This window comes from Berghia stephanieae, chromosome 13, assembly GCF_034508935.2.
Source record: "Berghia stephanieae isolate SIO BIC M18660-M18661 chromosome 13, UCSD_Bste_1.3, whole genome shotgun sequence".
Lineage (NCBI taxonomy): Eukaryota > Metazoa > Mollusca > Gastropoda > Nudibranchia > Aeolidiidae > Berghia > Berghia stephanieae.
Genome location: NC_088372.1, coordinates 11,030,528 through 11,055,965, shown reverse-complemented (window position 1 = coordinate 11,055,965; position 25,438 = coordinate 11,030,528). Strand labels below are relative to the sequence as shown.

The 25,438-nt window shown below is 36.5% G+C and overlaps 1 protein-coding gene across 6 annotated transcripts in view; it reads left to right on the top strand.

Annotated features, from left to right (window-relative positions):
* LOC144958499 (CD109 antigen-like) overlaps positions 1–25,438 on the top strand; it is an 88,152-nt gene that overhangs the window by 12,247 nt on the left and 50,467 nt on the right. For 5 of the 6 annotated variants that reach the window (XM_078890497.1, XM_078890496.1, XM_078890500.1 and 2 more), the window contains exons 5-18: positions 1,854–2,007; positions 3,343–3,413; positions 4,741–4,866; positions 5,274–5,313; positions 6,367–6,451; positions 7,010–7,124; positions 7,999–8,223; positions 9,633–9,869; positions 10,649–10,750; positions 11,916–11,978; positions 12,749–12,940; positions 14,548–14,697; positions 16,529–16,693; positions 18,909–18,966. In XM_078890497.1, the coding sequence (XP_078746623.1) occupies positions 1,854–2,007; positions 3,343–3,413; positions 4,741–4,866; positions 5,274–5,313; positions 6,367–6,451; positions 7,010–7,124; positions 7,999–8,223; positions 9,633–9,869; positions 10,649–10,750; positions 11,916–11,978; positions 12,749–12,940; positions 14,548–14,697; positions 16,529–16,693; positions 18,909–18,966 (1,783 nt within the window). Of the gene's footprint in view, positions 1–1,853; positions 2,008–3,342; positions 3,414–4,740; positions 4,867–5,273; positions 5,314–6,366; positions 6,452–7,009; positions 7,125–7,998; positions 8,224–9,632; positions 9,870–10,648; positions 10,751–11,915; positions 11,979–12,748; positions 12,941–14,547; positions 14,698–16,528; positions 16,694–18,908; positions 18,967–20,407; positions 20,589–25,438 lie in introns of all 6 variants that reach the window. The other variant, XM_078890498.1, reaches the window with a different exon arrangement.

The following is a 25,438-nucleotide window of genomic DNA, read 5'->3' as shown; positions in this document are numbered from 1 at the left end:
GAGAAGGGAGTCAGAAAAAAATCTTGACTGCACCCGTGATCGATCTCGTTCCATTTGATTATGAAGCGAGTGCTCTACTAACTGAGATATCGGCACCACATTATTATTATTATTATTATTATTATTATTATTATTATTATTATTATTATTATTATTATTATTATTATTATATTATTATTATTTATTATTATTACTATTATTATTATTATTATTATTATTATTATTATTATTATTATTATTATTATTATTATTAGTAGTAGTAGTAGTAGTAGTAGTAGTAGTAGTAGTAGTAGTAAAAAAAACTTGAGCTTTTATATAGCGCAATATCCACTAAACGTGCTCAAAGCGCTTTACAAAGGGTCCCTGGCCAACAGCAACACATAACATTTAGAACGGGACATGACGCCTGTTAGGCGATATTACAATTTTTTGTTTGGACAAAGACAACGCTGTTAACGGCCAGGTACTCGTTTTACACCTGAGTACGGTGAGAGAATGTGAGTAAAGAGCCTTCTCCAAGGACTCAACTATGCGCCGAACGCGAGGCTCGAACTCACGACCTTACGATCCGAAAGCGAGTGTCGTACCACTAGACCACATAGCCGCACAACGGCAGTAGTAGTAGTAGTAGTAGTAGTAGTAGTAGTAGTAGTAGTAGTAGTAGTAGTAGTAGTAGTAGTAGTAGCAAGTGCGGTGTGTGCCACGCGAACGGCGAGTTGTCCCTTCTAGTAGCGTTAGCTCTCCTATTTCTAGGGAGATACTCATCCCTCATTTCCTTTTTGATGTTTTCTAGACTTGATTACTGTAGTAATCTGCTCATGTATCCTATTCCAAATAATGCTGTCAGCAAACTGCAGCGCATTCAAAATCAAGTGGCAAAATTAGTTTTGAAGAGGAAAATACAGTGATCATATCACACCTTTGTTTTGGACTTTACATTTTCTCCCTGTTAGATTTAGGATTACATATAAAATTGCTGTAATGTGCTATAATCATCTTTCATCTTAATGAAACTTCTCCAGCCTAAATTATATCAAGTTTGATAAATGTCTACACTCCCTCACGCACTTTAAGATCCAACTCTCAAATCCGATTATGTGTTCCTAAAGAAAGGATCTAATACACATATGCCGATCGTGCATTTATTCATGCTGCTCCCGCTGTCTGGAATTCTTTACCATTTAGTGTTAGGGGCGGGGTTGTGGATTCCCAGTCATCTTTTAAAAAAGAAATTAAAATCTCATCTATTGAGATGCTCACAAGATAAGATAAAACATCCTACTTAATATATAAACACCTTTTTAAAAACCATACAATTATTCATGCTATCGTACAGGTATGCATCATAACTCTTAACATTGGACTTTGTAAGATATACGTGTATTACATCAGAATTCTCAAGACATATTATTGTTACATATTAGGATATGAGTTTTATTCAATAATTCCTGTTACCTGCTAATTTTCCTCTCTTTATGCATATATTATGCGAGTTGGGTGCGCGTGTGTTTATGTGTCTGTGTCTGTGTATGTGTGTGTGTGTGTGTGTGTGTCGTTGTGCGGGGATGTGCGCGCGCCTTTGTATAAATATTTGTTTGTGTACACGAATGTTTAAAAGGATGGTTTATTATTATTATTATTATTATTATTATTATTATTATTATTATTATTATTATTATTATTATTATTATTATTATTATTATTATTATCATCATCATCATCATTATCCTTTTGTTGGTAAAACTGAATACTATAACCAGATTTATATATATATATATATATATATATATATATATATATATATATATATATATATATATATATATATATATATAATATTCCCTTGTTTCCAGATTCCCCACGATCTTCCAAATGCCCGTTATCAACTCAGCGTGACCGGATCCCAGGGGTTGACCTTCTCCAATCAAACCGACCTGAGCTTCGAACGTAAACAAATGTCCATCTTTATACAGACAGACAAGGCTATGTACAAACCTGGCGATACAGGTATGTGTACAATTCTGACGTTCTCTGGAAAAAAAAAACCGTATTTAAAGATTTGGCCAGAAAACTCGTCCTTCAAATATCGATCGATTGAAATGACTACCATCTTGGCAAAAACTCTCAACCCTGTTTCATCGCGAAGCCTCAGGTTTGAGAGTTTTTGCCCAGATGAGGATCAGTTGAATCGATCGATATTTGAAGGACGAGTTTTCTGGCCAAATTTTTAAATATGGGTTTTTCAAGAGCATTGCAAAATTGGCCAATGTTATTCTTTAAAAAAGTTACGCCCTTCCGCCACGGCATCATAAGATACCGTCGCTTAGGCATTCCATAAAAGTAATATAGATAATCCATCAAACAAGATGTCTGATGTCAACAGGAATCACTCATGTTGTCCATGTTGTCAACCTTATAGATATATTTAATTGTTCAGAATAAGTCCCGAATTGTCGATTTGATACTGTTAATGAAATAGATAAAATTATAAAAATTGATGACCAGTTATAATATAGAGCAATTTTGGAGATTTACAATGTTCAACGCGCATCACAACGCTTTGTAGATTTTCCCATGAGGGAATATGAGCCAAAATTCCAATCTATGCAATGCAAGTCACAATCACACACACACACACACACACACACACATATATATATATATATATATATATATATATATATATATATATATATATCATGTATGTGTGTGTGTGTGCGTGTGTGTGTGTGTGTAATATAATACATGCTATTGGACGGTCACTGTCAAGAGCCCAATAATAATCTATTTAGATATGAGTTGATGTAGACTTCGGACACAAGCCTGGGACGAAGTTTTCAGATCATTGTCACCCATCCAGTCGCTGTCCGCGCTCAGAGTTCAAGGGTCATCAACTCAAGGCAAAAATAAAGCAACCTATCGGAGTTTATTCCGGATACTGTAGCGTGAGATTGCCTTTGGCCATTGCTTGCTACCGCCCGCACGGGATGGAAAGTAGTTTCTCAGATTTACCAAACCACTGGTGTCCTAAGGACGTACCGTCGAGATCTGTGTCCAATTGCCATCTCGAGGTCTGAGAGGTAGAGTTGTGGGTTCAAAACTACAATAACCCACCGTGATTCACCATGATGATGATGATGATGATGATGATGATGATGATGATGATGATGGTGGTGGTGGTGGTGATGTAATTGGTGGTTATGACAAAAGCAAAGATGATGACAATGATGATGCTGATGATGATAATGATAATATTATTAACGAAGGTGATGATTGGCTAAAAAAAACCCCAACAAAACCCCCAAAAAATGTCATTTTCAAAATATATCTTTTCGTCCCCAGTCAATTTCCGAGTGTTGGCAATCTACCCAGATCTCAAGCCATACACTGGCCCTATGGACATTTTCATATCCGTAAGTTCATGTTTGACAAGATTTCCATTCAATATCTGGAGCAAGCCACCTCGCCCTACTTGAACGGTGTGTTGTGACGAAGTTCCGGGTTGGTTTGTGATGTTGCACGAGTGCGGTAAAGAATATTTACGGATCGGGTCGATCGTCATAACATAGTAGTGTGATCACCATTAGAAGCTACTGTCCTAGCTCAGTATGCGGCGCTGCATTGCGGCTGACGCATGGGTTATTCCGGTCTTCCCTTGGAGTAGACTCTTGAGACAAATTTCCCCTTTGGGAAGAAAAAAGGGAATTTTATTTTATTTCATTTTATTTTTTATTGATTCTTTTTTTTTCTCCACTTTTAGTTTATTTCGAGTTATGATATTATAATGCATTTCACAAAAAATCCTTCAAAGTATCAGCGCATAGGAATTCCCTTTCATACAATACCAAAAACAATGAAAATTTAAGTATGTTTTAAAAAGAAATTAATAACTGAATTATTTAGAATAGCTTATTTTGACAGTTAGTATTCTTATTACACCGAACTCAGGTGTAAAATGAGTACCTGGCCGTTAACAGCGTTGTCTCTGTCCGAAATAAAAATATAATATCGCCTAACAAGCGTCATGTCCCGTCCAACGTGTTAAATGTTGCTATTGGCCAGGGACCCATTGTAAAGCGCTTTGAGCACGTTTATTGGATATTGAGCTTTATAAAAGATATATTTTTTTATTTAGTCCCTTATATTTACAAACAGAATTAAAGTCCCAGTCGTTAAATGCTATTTTGTTTTGGAGGAAACGGTTAGACATGATTTAAAAATGTACTAGTCCATCAGAGGCAAAGGACCAAAGGTGTCAGATATTGCCAGATATTCTTGAGTGTCTCTCGCCATCAAATTAGCCTTAAATTGGGCGAAATACTTTTTTCTACTTTATGATAAAAATGATTACAATTTACACTTACATCTCGTAGTCAAGAGACAATCAAACTTTTCGGTCATGTAAACAAATGGATATGATTGATTTTAGTGTGGTCTACTCACAAAATGTGAGCTGTATAATTGAGTCCTAAAAGGTTTTATATCATAGCTCTCTTTTGAACATGCCAATCAGCTGAATCAGTCAGCCCCATATTTTTGAGCATTTTTCTAAATATTTTGCGACACTTGACGTCATTGGTAGATGTATTTCGACGACCTGATTAAAATTGTGAGTAATGCTCAGAATCCTTACAGTTAAGTTGGTTGTTTTGGGAGACTACATGAACTAAAGTGGGGCATGTGTTTTGGGAGACAGGCATGAACTGAAGTTGGCCATGGTCTATTTCTATTTTATTCCAGGACGCTGGTTCTAACAAAATCCGCCAGTACATCGGTGAGGTTGGGATAAACGGAGTCGTCACGAAATCTTTGTCTCTGTCCAGCCAGCCCGTGTTGGGGGATTGGAAAATCGCTGTCAATACAAAGGTACGTAACTGTGGAAATTGATATTCAAAGCTGTTGAGTTATAGTTCTTGATGATATTATGTGGCAACGTTTTACTTTCAAGTCACCAGTTACAAGTCATATCCTGCTTGGATCGACATATGTAGGAAAAAATGCAAAATATCTATTCACATACGCTCAATTACACAAATACATACTTTCCACGAATACACGCTTAAGGAACACATAAAATTAGTGATTTGATTTTTTATTTTTTCTTTAATTTGATACGATAATCAGACGAGCGAAACATTATCTTTTCTAAAGAGAATTATGACCCGTTGTCTGAAAGATAACTTTCGGCTATATCTAGAGTTATATTTTAAATTATTATCTTAATTTTACCTTTATTAATTTATTTATAAATTCTTAATCCTTCGTCTACACAGGACCAATCTCAGTCCAAGGTGTTTACAATTGATGAATATGGTGAGTACGATTTGACCAATGTCTCGTCACAATGAAAGTCAGGTGATGTTGACCGTGGTCAATTAACAAATGGGTGACAATGATCGCAACATAACTATTGCTTCGGCGTTGTATCACTGATCAAGGCAAATTGCACACACATTTCTCCGCTCGACTCAAGTATGTATGAGTACATTATTATAAAGAGTGACAATGTGAAAGTGTCTGGACAAAATGGACGCTGATTTAATGGGTGTCATTTACTGTATAAAATTGAAATTTGTGGAGGAATTGATAGATAAAGTAGGAAGGAAATGAGAAGAAAAAAAAAGAAAAATACGAGCAGCATTGGCAGCAGCAGAATTAGAAGAAGAAGAAGAAGAAGAAGAAGAAGAAGAAGAAGAAGAAGTAGAGGAGGAGGAGAAGAAAGAGGAGGACGGAGGGGGGGGGGAGAAGATGAAGAGGAATAGGAAAATCAGGAATAAGAGGAAAGATGAAGGAGAAGAAGAAGATGATGATGATCATTATGATGATGATAATGATGATGATGATGATGATGATGATGATGATGATGATGATGAGGAAGAATGATGGTGATTATGATGATGAGGATGAAGAGGAGAGGAGGAGGAGGACGAATGAAGGAGGAGAAGATGGAGGAGGTGGTTGAGGTGAATGAGAAAATGACAAGAAGAAGAGGAAGAAGAAGAAGAAGAAGAAGAAGAAGAAGAAGAAGAAGAAGAAGAAGAAGAAGAAGAAGAAGAAGAAGAAGAAGAAGAAGAAGAAGAAGAAGAAGAAGAAGAAGAAGAAGAAAGAAAGAAGAAGAAGAAGAAGAAGAAGAAGAAGAAGAAGAAGAAGAAGAAGAGAAGAAGAAGAAGAAGAAGAAGAAAAGAAGAGAATGAGAGAGGAGGAGGCATGTGAGAAAGGAAGAGAGGAGGAAATGGTGCAATGTGAAAGAAGAAGAAAAAGATGAAGGAAAAGACATGGAGCATACTGTTTTCTATTGGACCTAAACCCTCGTATCGTAGCGTTCATCTCAGTTCTATAATCTTGTCTCATGTCTCATTTCCACAGTTTTGCCCAAATTTGAAGTTGACGTCATCATGCCGTCCTATGTTGTTGAGACTGATAAAACTGTTACATTTACCGTCAAGTCAAAGTAAGGCCTTTGTGATTATCACAATGAGCGATAACAATACTCGTGATGATGATGATGATTATGATACTTATATTATATAATATTATATAATCATGATTATTTTTTGTAATATCATTGTCATTATTATTATTATTATTATTATTATTATTATTATTATTATTATTATTATTATTATTATTATCATCATCATCATCATCATCATTATTATGATTAGATCTATTATTATTATTATTGTTATTATTATTATTATTATTATTATTATTATTATTATTATTATTATTATTATTATTATTATTATTGTTATTATTATTATTATTGTCATTATTATTCTTATTATTATTATCATCATCATCATCATCATCATCATCATCATCATCATCATCATCACCATCATATCATCACCATCACCATCATCATCATCATCATCATCACCATCATCATCATCATCATCATCATCATCATCATCATCATCATCATCATCACCATCATCATCATCATCATCACCACCACCATCATCATCATCATCATCCTCATCCTCATGATAAAACTCGTTTACAGGTATACCTATGGCAAACCCGTGAAAGGGAAACTGGATGTTGCAGTGAAGTTACATTACAGTTACCAAGACTACGACTCAAGCCGAAATTTACCCCTTCTGCAAACAACTCTCAATGTGAGTAGAATAAAATACGAATCTGTCCTACTCTGGGATAAATAAAAACAAACCAACAAACAAATAACAAATTTAAAAAATCGCCAGGATTGTTTTACTAAAACTGTCATTCAAGAAACAACAACAAAATCTATGACATCAAGTATTATTATTGCCCCTTTGATGCTTTCAGTGTGATGGTTTTCGGTGGATAATACCCAGGTTTAATTTCTTTGGTAATAAATTAAAAAATAATAATAATAATCTTAAAAAATCGAAATTTAAAACCAGAAAATAGAAGTTGCATTGAAGGTAAACTATAAGGTTTTAGATAGACCTTATTTAATGTTATGAACAGTCAGGTGGCTCCGTAGCGCAGTGGATAAGCTGTCAGACTCTAACCTTGGAAGAACTGGGTTCTATCCCATTGTGGACATTTAAAAAAAAAGTTTACTTTATTGAGAAAGACATCATTTTTGTTGTTATAGTTACTGGACATATATTTAAAACCTTAAATTAATCTATTATTATTATTATTATTATTATTATATTTTTTAAAAATATAACATGTTGGGTCCACACAGAAAAATCAACAGAGGATGTACCAAGTTACACAGACAACGTTGTTTACCAATCTGCCCTCATTAAATGATGGTGGGTACAATATCGAATGAATGAAAATAGTTCTTTCCCCGCGAAATTGCGGGCTTCTTACTAGTATTTATATATATATATATATATATATATATATATATATATATTATATATATATATATATATATATATATATATATATATATATATATATTTATATATATATATATATATATATATATATATATATATATATATATATATATATATATATAATATATATATATATATTTCCCAACAGATTGACGGAGAGACCAAAGTCAGTTTCCCCATGTCGGATGCTTTGGCCATCTCCAAGTACCTCAGCAATCAGAAGTTCAGTGTCAGGGCCAACGTCACGGAATCCCTAACCGGTAACACTCTGTCTGGATCAGGCACAGTCAAGATCTATCATACACGAGCCAAGTTAGAGTTCCCATCAAGCAACCCCAACACATTCAAGCCCGGTCTGAAGTACACGGCATATGTAAGTCAATCTCTTGTGAAAAGATGGGATGAATCCTGTAAGATCTATAAATTAATGATAGGGGAAATAATTTGTCTCTAGGATCTATTCCAAGGGAAGACCGGAAGAACCCAGATGTCAGCCAAAGTGCAGCGCCGCAAATTGAGCTAGGGCGAGGTGACTTGCTCAAGGCCACACAGCGCAGCGGCGGGTAATCGAACTCGGTACCTTTCGGGTAAGAATCAAAGGCCGTACCGCTGAGCCACGCTGCCCCTTTCGGATGATGATGATGATGATGATGATGATGATGATGAAGATAAATCTGTATTGTTCACAATGTGGACATTAAACAATTGTAATAAACATATAATTATACATATTTACAACGTGTAAGCATAATGCAATTGATATGTGCGAAGCGCTTTGAGGCCTTGGCATAAAATGATATAGAAATTCTATTAAAATACCCTTTATTTATCCCATAGGGGCAATTAGTCTCTAGTGTCTATTCAAATTGAGCTAGAGCGATGTGACTTGTTCAAGGACACACAACGCAGAAGCGGCGGGTGATCGAACTCGGTACTCTATTATCGTATTATTATCGACCTGACCGGAGTTCCGTCTCACTACATGGGTTGAATGTCATGGAACGCCATTATTATCGTTTAAAGGGCATTACCGAGCAGTCGATTATCTTTTTGCCAGTTGTTTCCTCCACATTTCCTATCCAGGTCTTCCTTGGTTTGCCTCGTGCCTTTCTGCGAGCTACTTTTCCCTCTAGCACTTATTATTATTAACAAGTAACGAATCTATCACCTTGTAAATGAGCAACATAGATAGAAAACTAGTCACAACTCGATGGCATTTTACCATACAATGTAAAAATCAGACAACCAATCACACTGTAATCAGACAACTTATGTAGACTGCGGGGGTCCCATAGTTCAGTTGATAGAGTACTCGCTTCACAAGCATAGAGACTGAGATCGATCCCGGGTGCAGTCGAGAATTTTTTTGTGACCCCCCCCCCCAGTAGTAATTGGGTAGCTGGGTCCGTTAGATCTGGCGGAAAATACTTTTCGATAGACCTATCCAAATGGTAGTAAGCAAGCTCTGAAGGACTTTATTAAGAAGACTGCAAAATAAATATAAACCCAATCACATTAAAGGAAACAGTATAATTTATTATAACTTGTTGATGCTGTCGCTATTGCTGTTGCTGTCGTTACTGAGTTTGATGTTGTTGCCATATTGCTGAATGTTTGCCCACATTGTTGCTGCTGCTGCTGTTGCCAATGTGTCATCATCATCATCATCATCATCATAATCATCATCATCATCGTCATCATCACCATCATTATCACCTTCTTCTTCTTCTTCTTCTTCTTCTTCTTCTTCTTCTTCTTCTTCTTCTTCTTCTTCTTCCAAAGCTCAAAGTAAGCCAACAAGACGGGCTACCCGTGGCTCTCAGTACCACAAAGGTGACTGTGTCTGTCCGAGTTACCTCCCTGAAGGACCCCCTGGCTACACAGCCCCCCAACCAGTATTGGTGGAGCCCGCCTACAGAGACAACGAACCTTCCAGAACAACAGCTTTCCGTGCCAGTGAATGGTTTGGTCATGGTTCCTATTGATATTCCCAGCAACGCCAAGGACATTTATGTCACGGTCAGTATATCCTCCTCCCCCATCCCCCCCCTCTCGCTCAACTCCCCCCCCCCTCCCTTACAAAAACCAAGAAAAAAAACAATACAGAAAAAAAACAAGTTTTTGGAGGGTTTTTTAAACACCCCTCTCCCCCTTCGTCCCCCACCAAAAAAAAGAAAGAAAAAAAAACAGGGAAAAAAACAACAAAAATAACAAACCAAAAAACAAACAGACAGAAAAAAAAAAAACAACCACAAAAAAAAAAAGAAGACAAACAAACCTAAAACGGTTCCTAATGGACCTTTCAATTGAACCTTTTGTGTCGACGCTGAAACCAAATTTTTGGTTATAGATATAGATAGATTTTTAGATATATTATAGATAGATTGATGAAGAGAGAGAGAGAGAGAGAGAGAGAGATAGAGAGAGAGAGATAGAGAGAGAGAGAAAGAGAGAAAAAGACAGAGAGACAGAGAGAAAGAGAGAGAGAAAAGGAGACAAAGATAGGCAGATAAATACACAGAGAGAGATAGAGGGAGAGAGAGAGAGAGAGAGAGAAAGAGAGAGAGAGAGAGAGAGAGAGAGAGAGGGAGAGGGGGAAATATAGATAGATAGATAGAGAGATAGATAGATAGAAAAAGAGATAGATAGATTGATAGATAGATAGATAGAGAGAGGGAGAGAGAGAGAGAGAGAGAGAGGGAGAGAGAGAGAGAGAGAGAGAGAGAGAGAGAGAGAGAGAGATGGGGGAGAGAGATTGCATAGCTATCTATTCTATAATTGTTGTTATTATTTGACAGGCCAAGTACGACCAGGCCAGTACATCCAAGTCAATCTCCAAGAGTTATTCCCCTAGTAACACGTTCATGCAACTGTCTCTGTCAGCCGGTTCCAGAATAACGGTTTGTACTAACTACTGTTTTACTTTACGTTGTTGATGCTGTGCGACTCTGTGGTCTTGTTCTATGACACTCGCCTTCGGATTCCTATCATTATATAATTAACTGAGCTTTCATTTAGCGCAATGTCCACTAAACATACTCAATACGCTTTACAAATTGGTCCATGACCAACAGCAACACGTAACATAAAGAACGAGACATGGCGCCTATTAGACGATAATTTAATTTTTTTCCGACAGAGACAACGCTGTTAACTCATTTTATACCTGAGTACGGGGAGAGAATGTGAGTTAAGAGTCTTTTCCAAGGATTCAACTATGTCCCTAGTTCGGTCTGGGCAGCGCAAAGTTGATCCCATTACTCACATTCTCGAACCGCACGTAGGTTAACTGTTTACCTGGTGGTTGTATACGTTGAAAAAAATAATTGTAGTAGCGCTTACAGACACATCATATTTCGCACTTCATGTAGTTTCGCTGTTGGCTTGGACCCTTCGTAAATCTGTTTGATCACTTTAGTGAAAATTGCTCTATATAAAAAGACTCAAGTTATTGTTGTTGTGGCTTAATCGAAGTTTAAATTATTGTTATTTTTTATTTTCTTTTTCTTTTGGACGTTTTAGATGTTTTTGTTACCTTTGTTATCGTTATTATTGTGGTTGTCATTGGCCCTGCTTGCATTATATGTTGCTTACGTTATTGTTGTTCTTGTTGCTGTTGTTGTTGTTGTTGTTGTTGCTTGTAGTGGTAGTGGTGGTGATGATGGTGTTCATTGGTGCTAGTGCCGCTCTCTAATATATATATATATATATATATATATATATATATATATATATATATATATATATATAGATAAGGCGGAAGAGATGTGAATTAGAGGGAATCATATCAAAGATTATTATTATAACAAAATTGATAATAAATATTAAGTAGCCAACAATGATAATAACGGTGATAATGGAATTGATGACGATTACGTTATGGTATGAGATGGAATTACTGATAATGATGTTATTGAATAAATAGGGGTTCTGTTAAGAAATATGGAGATGCTAATGTTTAAAATAAAATAAAAATTATCGATGATATAATGATGATGCTTTTGATATAGATAATGAATGAAGAGTAGAAGGACTCGTTAACACTCAACAATATTCACATTTCAGGCTGGCAGCTCATTCAATGTTGGGGTCAAGGCCACTCAACCCCTAGGTCAAATGGTTTACCAGGTAATATATTTGTGTAAATGCATAGAATATTGATGATGTCACAATACTACTACTAGTAGCGTCATTGATGATGATGATAATGATGATGATGATGATGACGATGATGATGATGATGATGATGATGATGATGATGATGATGATGACGATGAGGTGAAGAACGAAGGGGAGGAAGAGGGGGGAGGAGGAGGAAAAGGAGGAGGAGGAGGAGGATAATAGGAAGAAGAGGATAATGATGATGATGGCGATAATAATACTAATAATAATACTATTACTACTACTACTACTACTACTACTACTACTACTACTACTACTACTACTACTACTACTACTACTACACTACTACTACTACTACTACTAATAATAATAATAATAATAATAACAATAATAACAATAATAATAATAATAATAATAATAATAATAATAATAATAATAATAATAATAATAATAATAATTATTATTATTATTATTATTATTATTATTATTATTATTATTATTATTATTATTATTATTGTTATTATTATTATTATTATTATTATTATTATTATTATTATTATTATTATTATTATTATTATTATTATTATTATTATTATTATTATACTTATGGTAATTTTAATAACGATTATTGTCATTTTCATCATCATCATTGTCATCCACACGATTATCATACCAATAATTATCGTCCTCATCATTATTTTTTTATCATCACGGTTGTCGTCGTCGGCAGCAGCAGCAGACGCATAATAAACATTTCATGACCAATATCGTCTCAGGTTCTGTCACGAGGTCAAATTGTTTCGGTGGGAACTGTGGATGGTCAAAGTCAGACCGTGGCCAAATTCGGTGTGACCACAACACCGGCCATGGCACCCAATGCCAGAATTGTTGTTTACTACGTCAGAGCAGATGGAGAAATCGTCACCGACAGCATTTCCTTTGACGTGGACGGAGTATTCAAAAACAAGGTATGTTTGTTTGTCGTTAGTCATGAATGGAGTGTTCAAAAACAAGGTATGTTTGTTTGTCGTTAGTCATGAATGGAGTGTTCAAAAACAAGGTATGTTTGTTTGTCGTTAGTCATGGATGGAGTGTTCAAAAACAAGGTATGTTTGTTTGTCGTTAGTCATGAATGGAGTGTTCAAAAACAAGGTATGTTTGTTTGTCGTTAGTCATGAATGGAGTGTTCAAAAACAAGGTATGTTTGTTTGTCGTTAGTCATGAATGGAGTGTTAAAAAACAAGGTATGTTTGTTTGTCGTTAGTCATGGATGGAGTGTTAAAAAACAAGGTATGTTTGTTTGTCGTTAGTCATGGATGGAGTGTTAAAAAACAAGGTATGTTTGTTTGTCGTTAGTCATAAATGGAGTGTTCAAAAACAAGGTATGTTTGTTTGTCGTTAGTCATGGATGGAGTGTTCAAAAACAAGGTATGTTTGTTTGTCGTTAGTCATGGATGGGTTTAAGTTAAATTAAAAAATAAACTGTATTTACAGTTGGTGATTGATTGCTATGTTTTCATGACATGAAATAGTTATTTTCCCTAAACAATAGGCTTATCCAGTCGTGGCGTCACTTCCCTCGTAATGACGCATAGTAGCTTAATAACTGGTTCTAAACTATCGGAACAACGGCGGACGCCATTATGAAGTACTTCTCCGACGAGCATAAAAGTGTATTCAGAGGAGAAAAACATTATAAATCTGATCATGTTCTGACTTTTATACATTCTGTTCACATGGCATGTGATAAAATTCTAGCCAGCATGAAGAAAAAAAACCCACCGATTTTCTTTGTTTAGAACCAAACTGCTCGTTGCTGGGCGGATGTGACATCAGACTATTGAATCCTATTTCTGACCGAGGGATGGGCCCGAGGTTACGAAATACTCCACAGAGTTGTTGCCAATCCTTCAATTATATTTTGTATTTGCTTGGAATGGGGATATTTTTTTATTTTATTGTTATTTTCACGTGTATTTACTGTAGGTGATCGATTGCTGTGTTTTCATGACACCGAGTGTGATGGCTGGATCAATCAGTTGTAGAGAAATTACACCAAACATAATTCGAGTTTTTTTTTTTTTAAAGTAGTCCTTCAGAGCCATATACCCATGGAGCCGGAGTTTATCCCGGTTTCTAAAACGAGGAACGGACAAAAGCAATTGCTTGCTACCCTTTGGATAGGACGCTTGTCTATCATAAAGTACTTTCCGCCAGATCTATCAGACTGCTGGATGGACAGGGGCGTCAGAATAAAATCTCGACTGCACCCGGGATCGATTTCGGTCCCTTTGCTTGTGAAGCGAACGTTCTACCATCTCAGATAACGGGACCCCTTAGTTCGAGTAAGGTAGTGATTATCCTTGATGAGACATTCTGTCCTACTCTGGAAAAAAACATATTTTAAAACTTGGCCATAAAACTCGTCCACAGGCTTCAGGAACCCCTACCCCTTTCTACTTTCCCGATATAATACTGTTTTGGGGGTGGGTGACATATTTCAATACAAAACAAATGTATCGTTTTCAAGTTCAATTCGGGATTTCAAATTGTACCCATATTTTTTTATCACCAGGTCGCAATCAGCATCAATCAAACAGAGGCTGAACCGGGTGAACCAATCAAGGTCACGGTCACAGCCGATCCCCAAAGCCACGCCCACCTTCTTGCTGTCGACCAATCAGTGCTTCTTCTCAAATCAGGAAATGACATCACAGCTGAGGACGTAAGTATGGCAAAATAGATTTTCATTTAACATGATTATTTCCAAATGTTAGGACACATAGAAAAGGGAACTAGACGTCTAGTGCTAAAATGAATAAAAGCGTAAAAATTATAAATATTTTTCTTTCTTTCGTCCTTTATTCTTTCTTTCTTTCTTTTTCCCCCTTTCTTTCGTTTATTATTAGTTATTTATTCATTTGTTTTATTTTTAATAGTTTTCTATATTTTTTCCTCATATTTTTAAAATCGTGAATAAAATGACCAAAAAAAAAAAAAATACAATTTTGAAAATAACAAAAATCAATACTTGAATTGCCAAGAAGATCACCTTTCAGTTAAAACGGCCTGATCTTTTATATAGCGCAAAATCCATTAAACATGTTTAAAGCGCTTTTATAAGGGGTCCTTGGTCAAATGCAATGCTTAACATTTAGGACGGGACATGACGCCTGTTAACGGCCAGGTACTCATTTGACACCTGGCTCGAACCCAGGACCTTCCGATCCAAATGCGAGTGTCATGCCACTAGGCCACATACCCGTAAAGATGTCAACTTAAATCAAATGACATAATTAAATGTGTTTGTAACGTCGATACTGTAATTTGGTGTATTATTGACTCTTCATTTTAACCTTGCGCTTTTCCGTCTAGTGGACAATATTTCCACTACTTATATCTATTTGGATTGGTCACCTTAAATAAATATGGACATTTATATAGCGCATATCCACGGGTTTTCCATACAATGTTACTGTCACCAATCCGGCCACTGGCCAGGCATAACTTTGCTTGACTTTTTTGACAAGACAAGACGCCTTACCGTTGACTTGTTCGTTTCTTCCCCCCCCCCCCCCCCCCCATCGCATTACCCTTAGCGGCTATGTGGCCCTGTGGTATGACACTTGCTTTCAGATCGAAAGGTCCTGGGTTCGACCAGCGCTTGGTTGAGTCTTTGGAAAAGGCTCTTTACTCACATTCTCCTACCGTAATCAGAAGTAACATGAACACATGGGCGTATAAGCCTTGTGTCTATCCGAAAAATAAATATTATCTCCTAACAGGCGTCATATCACGTCCTACCAGCTAAGCGATGCTGTTAGCCAGGGATCCCACAGTAAAGCGCTCTGATAACGTTTAAGTGATATTGCTCATCAACTTGTCACTTAGTATCTGACACTAGGTAGCTTTGCATTGATGTTGAATGTTTCATTCAAAGAGCCTCCATGTTTCCATCTATCGTAGCACTAGTCAGATCTGCATTAATGTTGAATGTTTCATTCAAAGACCCTCCATGTTTCCATCTTTCTAGCACTAGTCAGATCTGCATTAATGTTGAATGTTTCATTCAAAGACACTCCATGTTTCCATCTATCTAGCACTAGTCAGATCTGCATTAATGTTGAATGTTTCATTCAAAGACCCTCCATGTTTCCATCTATCTAGCACTAGTCAGATCTGCATTAATGTTGAATGTTTCATTCAAAGACCCTCCATGTTTTCATCTATCTAGCACTAGTCAGATCTGCATTAATGTTGAATGTTTCATTCAAAGACTTTCCATGTTTCCAACTACCCTAGGAATGTTGAATGTTTCATTCAAAGACCCTCCATGTTTCCAACTACCCTAGGAATGTTGAATGTTTCATTCAAAGACCCTCCATGTTTCCAACTACCCTAGGAATGTTGAAAGTTTCATTCAAAGACCCTCCATGTTTCCAACTACCCTAGGAATGTTGAATGTTTCATTCAAAGACCCTCCATGTTTCCATCCATCCTAGGAGAAATCCAAACCCATCTCCACTTACTGATTCTAATTCATGAATAATTTTCAGGTATACACAGAGTTGAAATCCTACGACACGATTTCATCCCCTAGCAATAACTTCGGGCCTTTCTTCGGTGGGGGAGCCATGCCCAGGGGTGCAAGAGCCAAGAGAATGATCTGGTGGCCTTACCCTGTGTACTACGGAGGCAGTGACGCTACGACCATTTTCAAGGTACGTGAGTTGGATATATGTTACCCAACGTGTCTATTTATTTGTTGTTATGTCGGGGGTAAACGGTATGAGAAAACACGAGTTTAAAGACGAACTTGTGAGAGTCCATCGCCTCTATCTGCAAAAGAAATAATTAACAATTTGATATTGAATGTCAGCTTCAATGTAATATACGAAAACAGATAAAATGGACGTTTCGGGTTTCCCCTTTATCAACAAAACACCTGAAACGTCCATTTTTTCTGTTTTCGTATATTGAATTGAAGCTTACATTCAATTTCACATTGTTATTTTTTTTCGAGCTTCGACCAGCACCATTTACTATATTTACAAAAGGCGAATTACCCATCACTGCAGAATTAATACAATTATTCGGGGACTTTCTCTTTTATTGTGTTATTGAATTGAAAGATAAATGTTTAATAGTTGATCAAATTTGTTGTTGGTAACATCTAGGATTTCTGGTGGGAGAGTGTTCCATTCCTTGATGATTCTTGAGAAGAAACTGTTTTAATATTATGTGTTGGTACCGTGTGTTGGAATTGTGAACTTGCTACTATGAAAATTTCTTGGCGAATGTATAGTGTTGTCTTGTGAAAAATTGTGGTAGAGTTAATGCTCTTTTGTTGAGTGTACTGTTCTGTGGAGAAGTTGGAGGCGTTTTTCTTTCGGCCTACTCTCCAGTGTTTTCCACTGCAACAATTAATTTCGTGGTCTTGTGAGAGTTATAGTTCTCAAGTCTTTTGTAAGTTATGAAAATACATTCACGTTTCCTGATGAAAAAAAAATTGACCAGTTAACTGCCGTAGTCTGGAAAAAATATGAATAAAGATATTTGGCCAGAAAACTCATCCTTCAAATATCGATCGATTTGAATGACCCTGGCGAGGTCCTAGGTTTGAGATTTTTGGCAAGATGAGGTTCATTCAAATCGATCGATATTTGAAGGACGAATTTTATTATTCTTCCAAATTTTAAATACGCGTCTTTCCAGAATACGGCAGTTAAACTATTAATCAAACTCGAAATATTCAACCAAAGTTATATTTGAATATTCTTTAGAAATCATAGAAGGATTATAAACAAATATAAATATTATGTTTGGACTTGGTACATTTAGGATTTGACCAATTAGAGACAAGGCATACTTTGTCAAAGATAAAAATCTGAACAAAAACTGTGTATGAAATAGTGCCGGACACAGCAGAGAGTAAAAATACAAGACAACACCATCCCTAAATATCAGCCATTCGAGACACGTATTAAACATGTGCTCACATATTAATTTATGAGAATAAGAGCGAGAGAGAGAGAGAGAGAGAGAGAGAGAGAGAGAGGGGGGGAGGAAAGAGAGTGAGAGATTGAGAGAGAGAGAGACGGAGAGAGATAGATAGATAGATAGATATATAGATAGATAGATAGATAGATAGATAGAAAGATCTCTCTTTAGATAGATAGATAGAAAGAGAGAGAGAGTGAATGAGAGAGAGAGGGATAGAGAGAGATAAAGAGTGAGAGAAAGAGAGAGAAAGAGAGAGCGAGAGAGAGAGGGGGGGGGGCATAGAGAGAGAGATAAAGAGTGAGTGAGAGAGATAGATAGAGAGAGAGAGAGAGAGAGAGAGAGAGAGAGAGAGAGAGAGAGAGAGAGAGAGAGAGAGAGAGACGAATGGTTACAGCAGCCATATTGTAAAAGGTCGATGTCATGGTCATGTGATCAGGAGGTTCGTTCCCCAGTCGAGGAAGACTGATTTTTTGGGATGGTTGTATTTTTCTTTCTTGCTTTTTCAGATCTTTATCTTACTGCAGTGCCTGCTTCTTAAACTGTCATTTTGATGGTAAATGACAATGTACTGTAGTTGCCCACGGCTATGTGGTCTAGTAGTATGACACTCGCTTTCGGATCGGAAGGTCCTGGGTTCGAGCCTAGCTCGGCGCTTATATAGTTGGGTCCTTGGAGAAGGCTCTTTACTCACAATCTCTCGCCGTACTCAGGTGTAAAATGAGTACCTGACCGTCAACAGCGTTGTTTCTGTCCGAAAAAAAATTTGTAATATCGCCTAAATAGGCGCCATGTCCCGTCCTACATATTAAATGTTGCTGTTGGCCAGGGACCCCGTGTAAAGCGCTTTGAGCACGTTTAGTGGATATTGCTCTATATAAAAGTTCAATTAAAAAGTTAACCACGTATTCAGTTATAGTACTATAATAATTTCAGAATGCTGGTGTTGTGGTTCTCACAGACGCATTGGTATTCAAGCATAAAGAGCCCATACGTAAGTCAATCTTGTCTTGCCATAATTCATTATTCCTAGGTTATCACAGATCGAGAAAGTTTACACAAAAAGCGACCGGCAAAAAAAACATGACGAGCAAATAAGAAACTTGCGATTAGAGCAGAGACTGCTTTGACTTTTCACTCCGCATACCTTAAATCTTATCACATAGATATTCTATGGCTGACTAGAATGTAAGTATTACAATGATATGTATGCAATATTCCATCTGATGTGACACTTTACTACATACTTATCTTTCTGAACCAGCGACCATCTAAGCTCTAGCCTTAAAATGTTGATGTGTTTTTAGTTTTTCCATGTTTGACACTTTTAAAATATATATACAGATAGCTCATACGGTAGAATCACGATCCAGCAAGGTCGTGGATTCGAGCCCCCATCGCCTCTGTGAAGTTTTTATTCTCTGTTGTCTTCTGTGCACTTTCCTACTAACTTCATTTCGAGATAATTTAATTAAATTCTTGGTGACCGATCATGTTACCAATACGCGGTATGGCTCACGGCGTATGTTGCGAAAGGTATCAAGTCTAAGGGACGAAATCAACTAATGTCAAATCGTTCAGATTAATTAGTTGTTTAGTCATACACGTGGTTTCCATTACAATTTGTAGGATATTTCAACACAAACGATGTATATTAAGCTAACCATATGAGGTAGGAAATGTGCGAAATGCGCCCTATCTAGAATAACACATTGGGCCATGTAAACCGCTTTATTCAAGGTCACAACAAACAACAATTAGCTTGAAATGCACTTAGCATCAAAGCATTGCATGTCGTTGTGAAATGAATTTTTGTTGTTAATATATTATCTAAATGCTCTGATCTTTGGTAAATTTTGTCATGACTATGACGTAGCTTGAAGACGGATAAATCGAAGCTTTTACATTGCCTTATAGTCATAAATGTGACGTCATAGTCTATTCACCACTGGGCTTAAGCCAAGAAAAAGTAGCTGAATATTGAACTGTGAAGCGTGTAGTACATAAAATTTGAATTTTTTAAACTAACTACTTATACGATTTAAACATTCAGGAAATATGCGAATTTTCTGTCAAAATTGGATTTGTAGATTTTTTGTGCATTAAAAAGACCCACCCCTTTCGGAAATATCAAAACAAATTTGTAAACTTTATTTTGACTCTCAGTAAAGTTGATTTTATGCATATTTGTACAATTGATTTTAACGTGGTCTAGCCAGCTTGTTTTTTTTTTTTTTGTTTTTGTTTTTTTTAATGTTTTATAGATTAATTGTTTTTTTTAAAGGTGTGTACGTTGTCTAGCCTTCTTGTTTTATTAATTTTCATATTTTCAAGCCTGACTGTTTTGTTGGTTTCTATGTTGTCTAGCCAAGTTGTTTTGTGCCAAAATGAAAAAAAAAAAAAAAACTTCGTCCGCATAAATAAATCCTATTCAGGGCCAATGCCAGTTTTTATGATGAGGATGGGGAGAGGAAAGGGCGGTGTTCCGAGAGTAATGAATGCCACAGGGAGAAGAAATCGAGTTATGAAGATAAGCCCTGAAAAAACTCTCAGAAAACCCGATAGAGTTAGAAGTCAATTCCCGGAAACGTGGATATGGACGGACCAGCCAGTTGGGTATAGCAATCTTTCTGCATGATATAGTGTGTGATGTATACTGACCAATTAAAACCCTTTAAGAACAACCAAACAAACAGATCCAAAAAAAATTAACAACAACTAACCCCAACCCCTCACCCCTAAAAAAAAACAACCAACGCCCTACCCCTAAAATATAAAACCAACCCCCTCACCCCCCCCCCCCAAAAAAAAAAAAAAAAACAACAAAAAACAAAGAAAAAAAAAACACAACCAAAACAACAAAAAACTCGAGATTTCCATAGGGCAATATCCACTGATTGTGCTCAAAACCGACAGCAACGCTTAACATGTAGGACTTGACGATACGATGATATTACAAATTATGTTTAGACAGAGACAACACTTTAAAGGACAGGTACTCATTATTACCAGAATGTAGTGAGAAAATGTGAGTCGTTTTTCAAGCACTCGACCTTACTCCCCCGGGACTCGAACAAGGGATCAACCGGTACTTGGGCGAGTGCCATACCACCAGACCACAAAGCCAAACTTTATTCCTGAAAATGGTAATTTGTCACGTTGTAATAGACGTTGAAAATGGGACTGACAGATAAAAAGATGAGACTTGGGTGATCTTTATTATTATTTTATTTTGAGGAAAAATAAAAGCCTAGTACAAAATGAGATATAACAAAACAAAACAACAAACAAAACAGCCCCCCTGCCAAAATATCCAAAACAAAAACGAACACACTCGGACTATATAAATTATTATACACATTTACACACATTATACACCCTCACACTGAAACACACATACGGAAACTTCTCCACATCCACTTACGCAAACCGTTTCCATACACATTACTAACCATCTACCCTAAATTAAAACATTATATCAAGCATATTAATTGTTAAAATAAGTACCACCACCCCTTTCCCAAACAAATTTTGTTTTTGTCAAAATTTTACTTAGATACATTTCTCATTAGGCACAGGTTTAAAAAAAAACGTTGTCTCTCTCTCGAAAAAACAAAACAAATCAAATTTAAGAGCGCCTTATAAGTTGCTTTTGGCTTAGGACCTTTGTAAAGAGCGTTGAGTATATTGGAAATTGGGCTATCTAAAAGGTCATGTTTTTAACTTTTGCAATTAAAACAAACAAAAAAAAAGGAATTATATGTGGTCGTGTTGAATGACAGTCGCTTTCGGATCGGAATGTCCTGGGTTCTAGCCTCGCTCGGCACCTAGTTGAGTCCTCGGAAAAGACTCTTTACTCACATTCTGTCACCGTACTCAGGTGTAAAATGAATACCTGGCCGCTAACCGTGTTGTCTTTGTCGGAAAAAAATTGTATTATAGCCTAACCGGCGTCATGTCTCGTTCTTGATGTTTCGTGTTTGTCAGGGACCCTTTGTAAATCGCTATGAGAACGTTTAGTGGATATTGCGCTATATAAAAGCTCAACTTAAAAAAATATTATATCAATATTTGCATGCGATTATTTTTAAAACTTTTTATTGTGTGTGACAAATAGGATGCCCTTTTTAATCGCACGGGGAAATTGTGAGAATTATATTTTTGCATGCGCCATTATGTAGACGTCTAACCATTTATTTTCATGTGATTGTTAAACAACTTTTAAAACATTTTCTTGTGGAAAAAATATTTCCTTTACTTACAAGTAGTTTTGGCAAGAGGGCTATAATGTCCACAGCTCAAATAGCGCTGGTGGGGTTCTTTACAGAATAGTTATAATATATAAATAAGAAAGAGGAAGAAAAGGGGAACGAAGAGAGAGAGAGAGAGAGAGAGAGAGAGAGAGAGAGAGAGAGAGAGAGAGAGAGAGAGACAGAGCGAGAGAGACAGAGAGAGAGAGAGAGAGAGAGAGAGAGAGAAAGTCACATATAACATGCTTTTTGCACATCAGTTCCATATCCAAGTGCTGTAAACGCATTCGGGCAAGGGGGAGGTGGAGCAGGAGGGGCGTACTCATCCTCCTCTCTGCAGGAACCGACGAGAGTGCGGACGGATTTCCCAGAGAGCTGGATATGGCTGGATGGAACTGTCGGGTATCTACGATTTCAATACATGGAATATGGGGTGGTTTAGTCTAACACTTTCACGGCGAGGTTGAATTTCTTTTCATGTGACCCAAAGCCACACTTTCAATAGATTGGATAAGGGGTGGTTTAGTCTAACACTGTCACGACAGGGTTGCTTTTCTTTTCATGTGACCCAAAGCCACACGTTCAATAGATTGGATAAGGGATGGTTTAGTCTAACATTCTCACGGCGAGGTTGAATTTCTTTTCATGTGACCCAAAGCCACACTTTCAATACATGTAATTGTATTTAGATTCCTTTATCGACAAGTAAGAATATTGTCTTCAATTAAACAACAACAAAAAATAGTTTAAAAACCAACAAACAAAAAACGAAACCAAAAACTTAAATTTCCTAGTTCATATCGTTTGAATTGTATGTCCTCTTTTCGGTACATTCCTGGTTAATACCAGATGTAGGCGATGGGTCACATTTCTATATCCCATTAAAACACAAAAAGTTAACTCAAGTCTCATAATTTTAACTGGTCACCGTGCTCTGGAAAAAAACTCGTATTTAAAAATTTGGCCAGAAAACTCGCTCTTCAAATATCGAACGATTTAAATGACCCTCAACCTGGCAAGAATTCTCAAACCTTGGACTTTAACAATGACATCGCGAGGTCCCAGGTTTGAGAGTTTTTACCCAGAAGAGGATAATTCAAATCGATTGATATGTGAAGGACGAGTTTTCTGGCCAAATGTTTGAATACGAGATTTTTTTCCAGACTACGGCAATTAACTGGTTAAAAATAGACTCGATTTTTACCATTTAAATCAACCCGAGATAACACTGTTTTGAGGCAGGCGTGAATCACATATAACATGTTTTTTTAACACCAGTCATATATCCAACGGCTGCATTCGGGCAAGGTGGAGGAGGGGGTGGAGGAGGAGCAGGATGGGCTGCGGGGTTTGGAGGAGCAGGAGGGGCGTACTCATCCTCCTCTCTGCAGGAACCGACGAGAGTGCGGACGGATTTCCCAGAGAGCTGGATATGGCTGGATGGAACTGTCGGGTATCTACGATTTCAATACATGGAATATGGGGTGGTTTAGTCTAACACTTTCACGACAGGGTTGAATTTCTTTTCATGGGACCCAAAGCCACACTTTCAATACTTGGAATATGGGGTGGTTAAATTTAACACCTTCACGACAGGGTTGAATTTCTTTTCATGGGACCCAAAGCCACACTTTCAATACATGGGATATGAGATGGTTTAGTCTAACACTTTCACGACAGGGTTGGATTTCTTTTCATGGGACCCAAAGCCACACTTTGAATACATGGGATAAGGGGTGGTTTCGTCTAACACTTTCATGGCGAGGTTGAATTTCTTTTCATGTGACCCAAAGCCACATAACGGTATTACGTCGGGGTGTTTTACATGTCCAAAATTGAATTTATTGATGGTACGTATGCGTTGAAGTAAAATACTCACGCTTGCTATATAAATAGTACCGACATACTAAAATATATGTAACATTTAATGTTTATGGTCAATTACAGACTTCAGTTAGAATTAATCGCGCAACTGGCGATTTGAAAACAATAACAAGGAGCTGAGTGACGTCAGCTTTACTGATTTTAAAGCAAAATAATTTTTTTTTCATAAGAAAATGAAACTTGTGTTTCGATTCCTGTATCTAGAAGAAAGGATATTGTCTTCAAACAGACAAAAAACAAAACAAACAAAAAAAAAACATACAAAAAAAAGTTTTAAAAAAAACCAAAACAAAAAAACAAACAAAAAAATGTAATTTCATAGTTTGAATTCTATGTCCTCTTTTCGGCATCTGGTTCATTCCTGCATAATACCATGTGTAGGCGATGGGTCTCATTTCTATATCCCACCACTGTCTAGAATTGTTTTGATATTTATTTACTGATTTGTTTTTACAGTTAAGAAACAATACTTATTCTCAAATCGCCATTTTGATTTGAAAAAAATGTCCTGTTCTAATATATATATAAACCTTCTCCTTTTCTCCTCGTAACTTCAAGCTTCTCCTTTTCTCCTCGTAACTTCAAGATCACCTCGACATAGTGTTGGTTAGAGATGGCCGGTCATGTTTGAGTGTTTATCGTATATCTCTTTGTTTCGTGACGGTCTAAAAGTATGTACACTATATATAATTTATAGGGTGCGAGAAGAAAAAAAGCCGGAAAAAATTATGACGCTATTTTCATACGAAGTATAGAAATAAAAAATATGCGAAAATTTTCAAGCACGGAGAACAAATGTTTAAGTTAATTATTGCCAGGTTTGATAATAAAAAAAAATACTCCATTGGTTTTTTTAAAAAAAACTACGCTGGTTATACCAAAGTCGAATAAAAATCAATTCCAAATGCATGGGATGGAATCGCAATTCAAGACAATAAAAATCAATTAGATGAAGGGGAAAATGGCTACGCACAGTCATAAAGCAAAATGGGGGATCGACGGATGGCAGCAAAATTTTAGAATTACGTCAAAATCTTCGATATGGCAAATTTGGGGTAGGTCTATTAAAACAGTCGTCAAAAAATATTTTTCAATATATTTTCCCGAAGCTTGTGAACATAAAAGTTCAATAAATTAGTTTGATGGTGCTGAAATCTCAAACTTGCAACAGTAATGGTCTATCAGTTACAGGCTGCTAAACTTGTCCGTTTTTTCTCGCACCCGATATATTTATTTCTTTTCTTCACAATCAAATATTATTTTGAATGGCAGATGGTTTAGAGTCTAGGACACCATCATTATATAGATGTCGCTGTTTAGAGCTCATTGTGC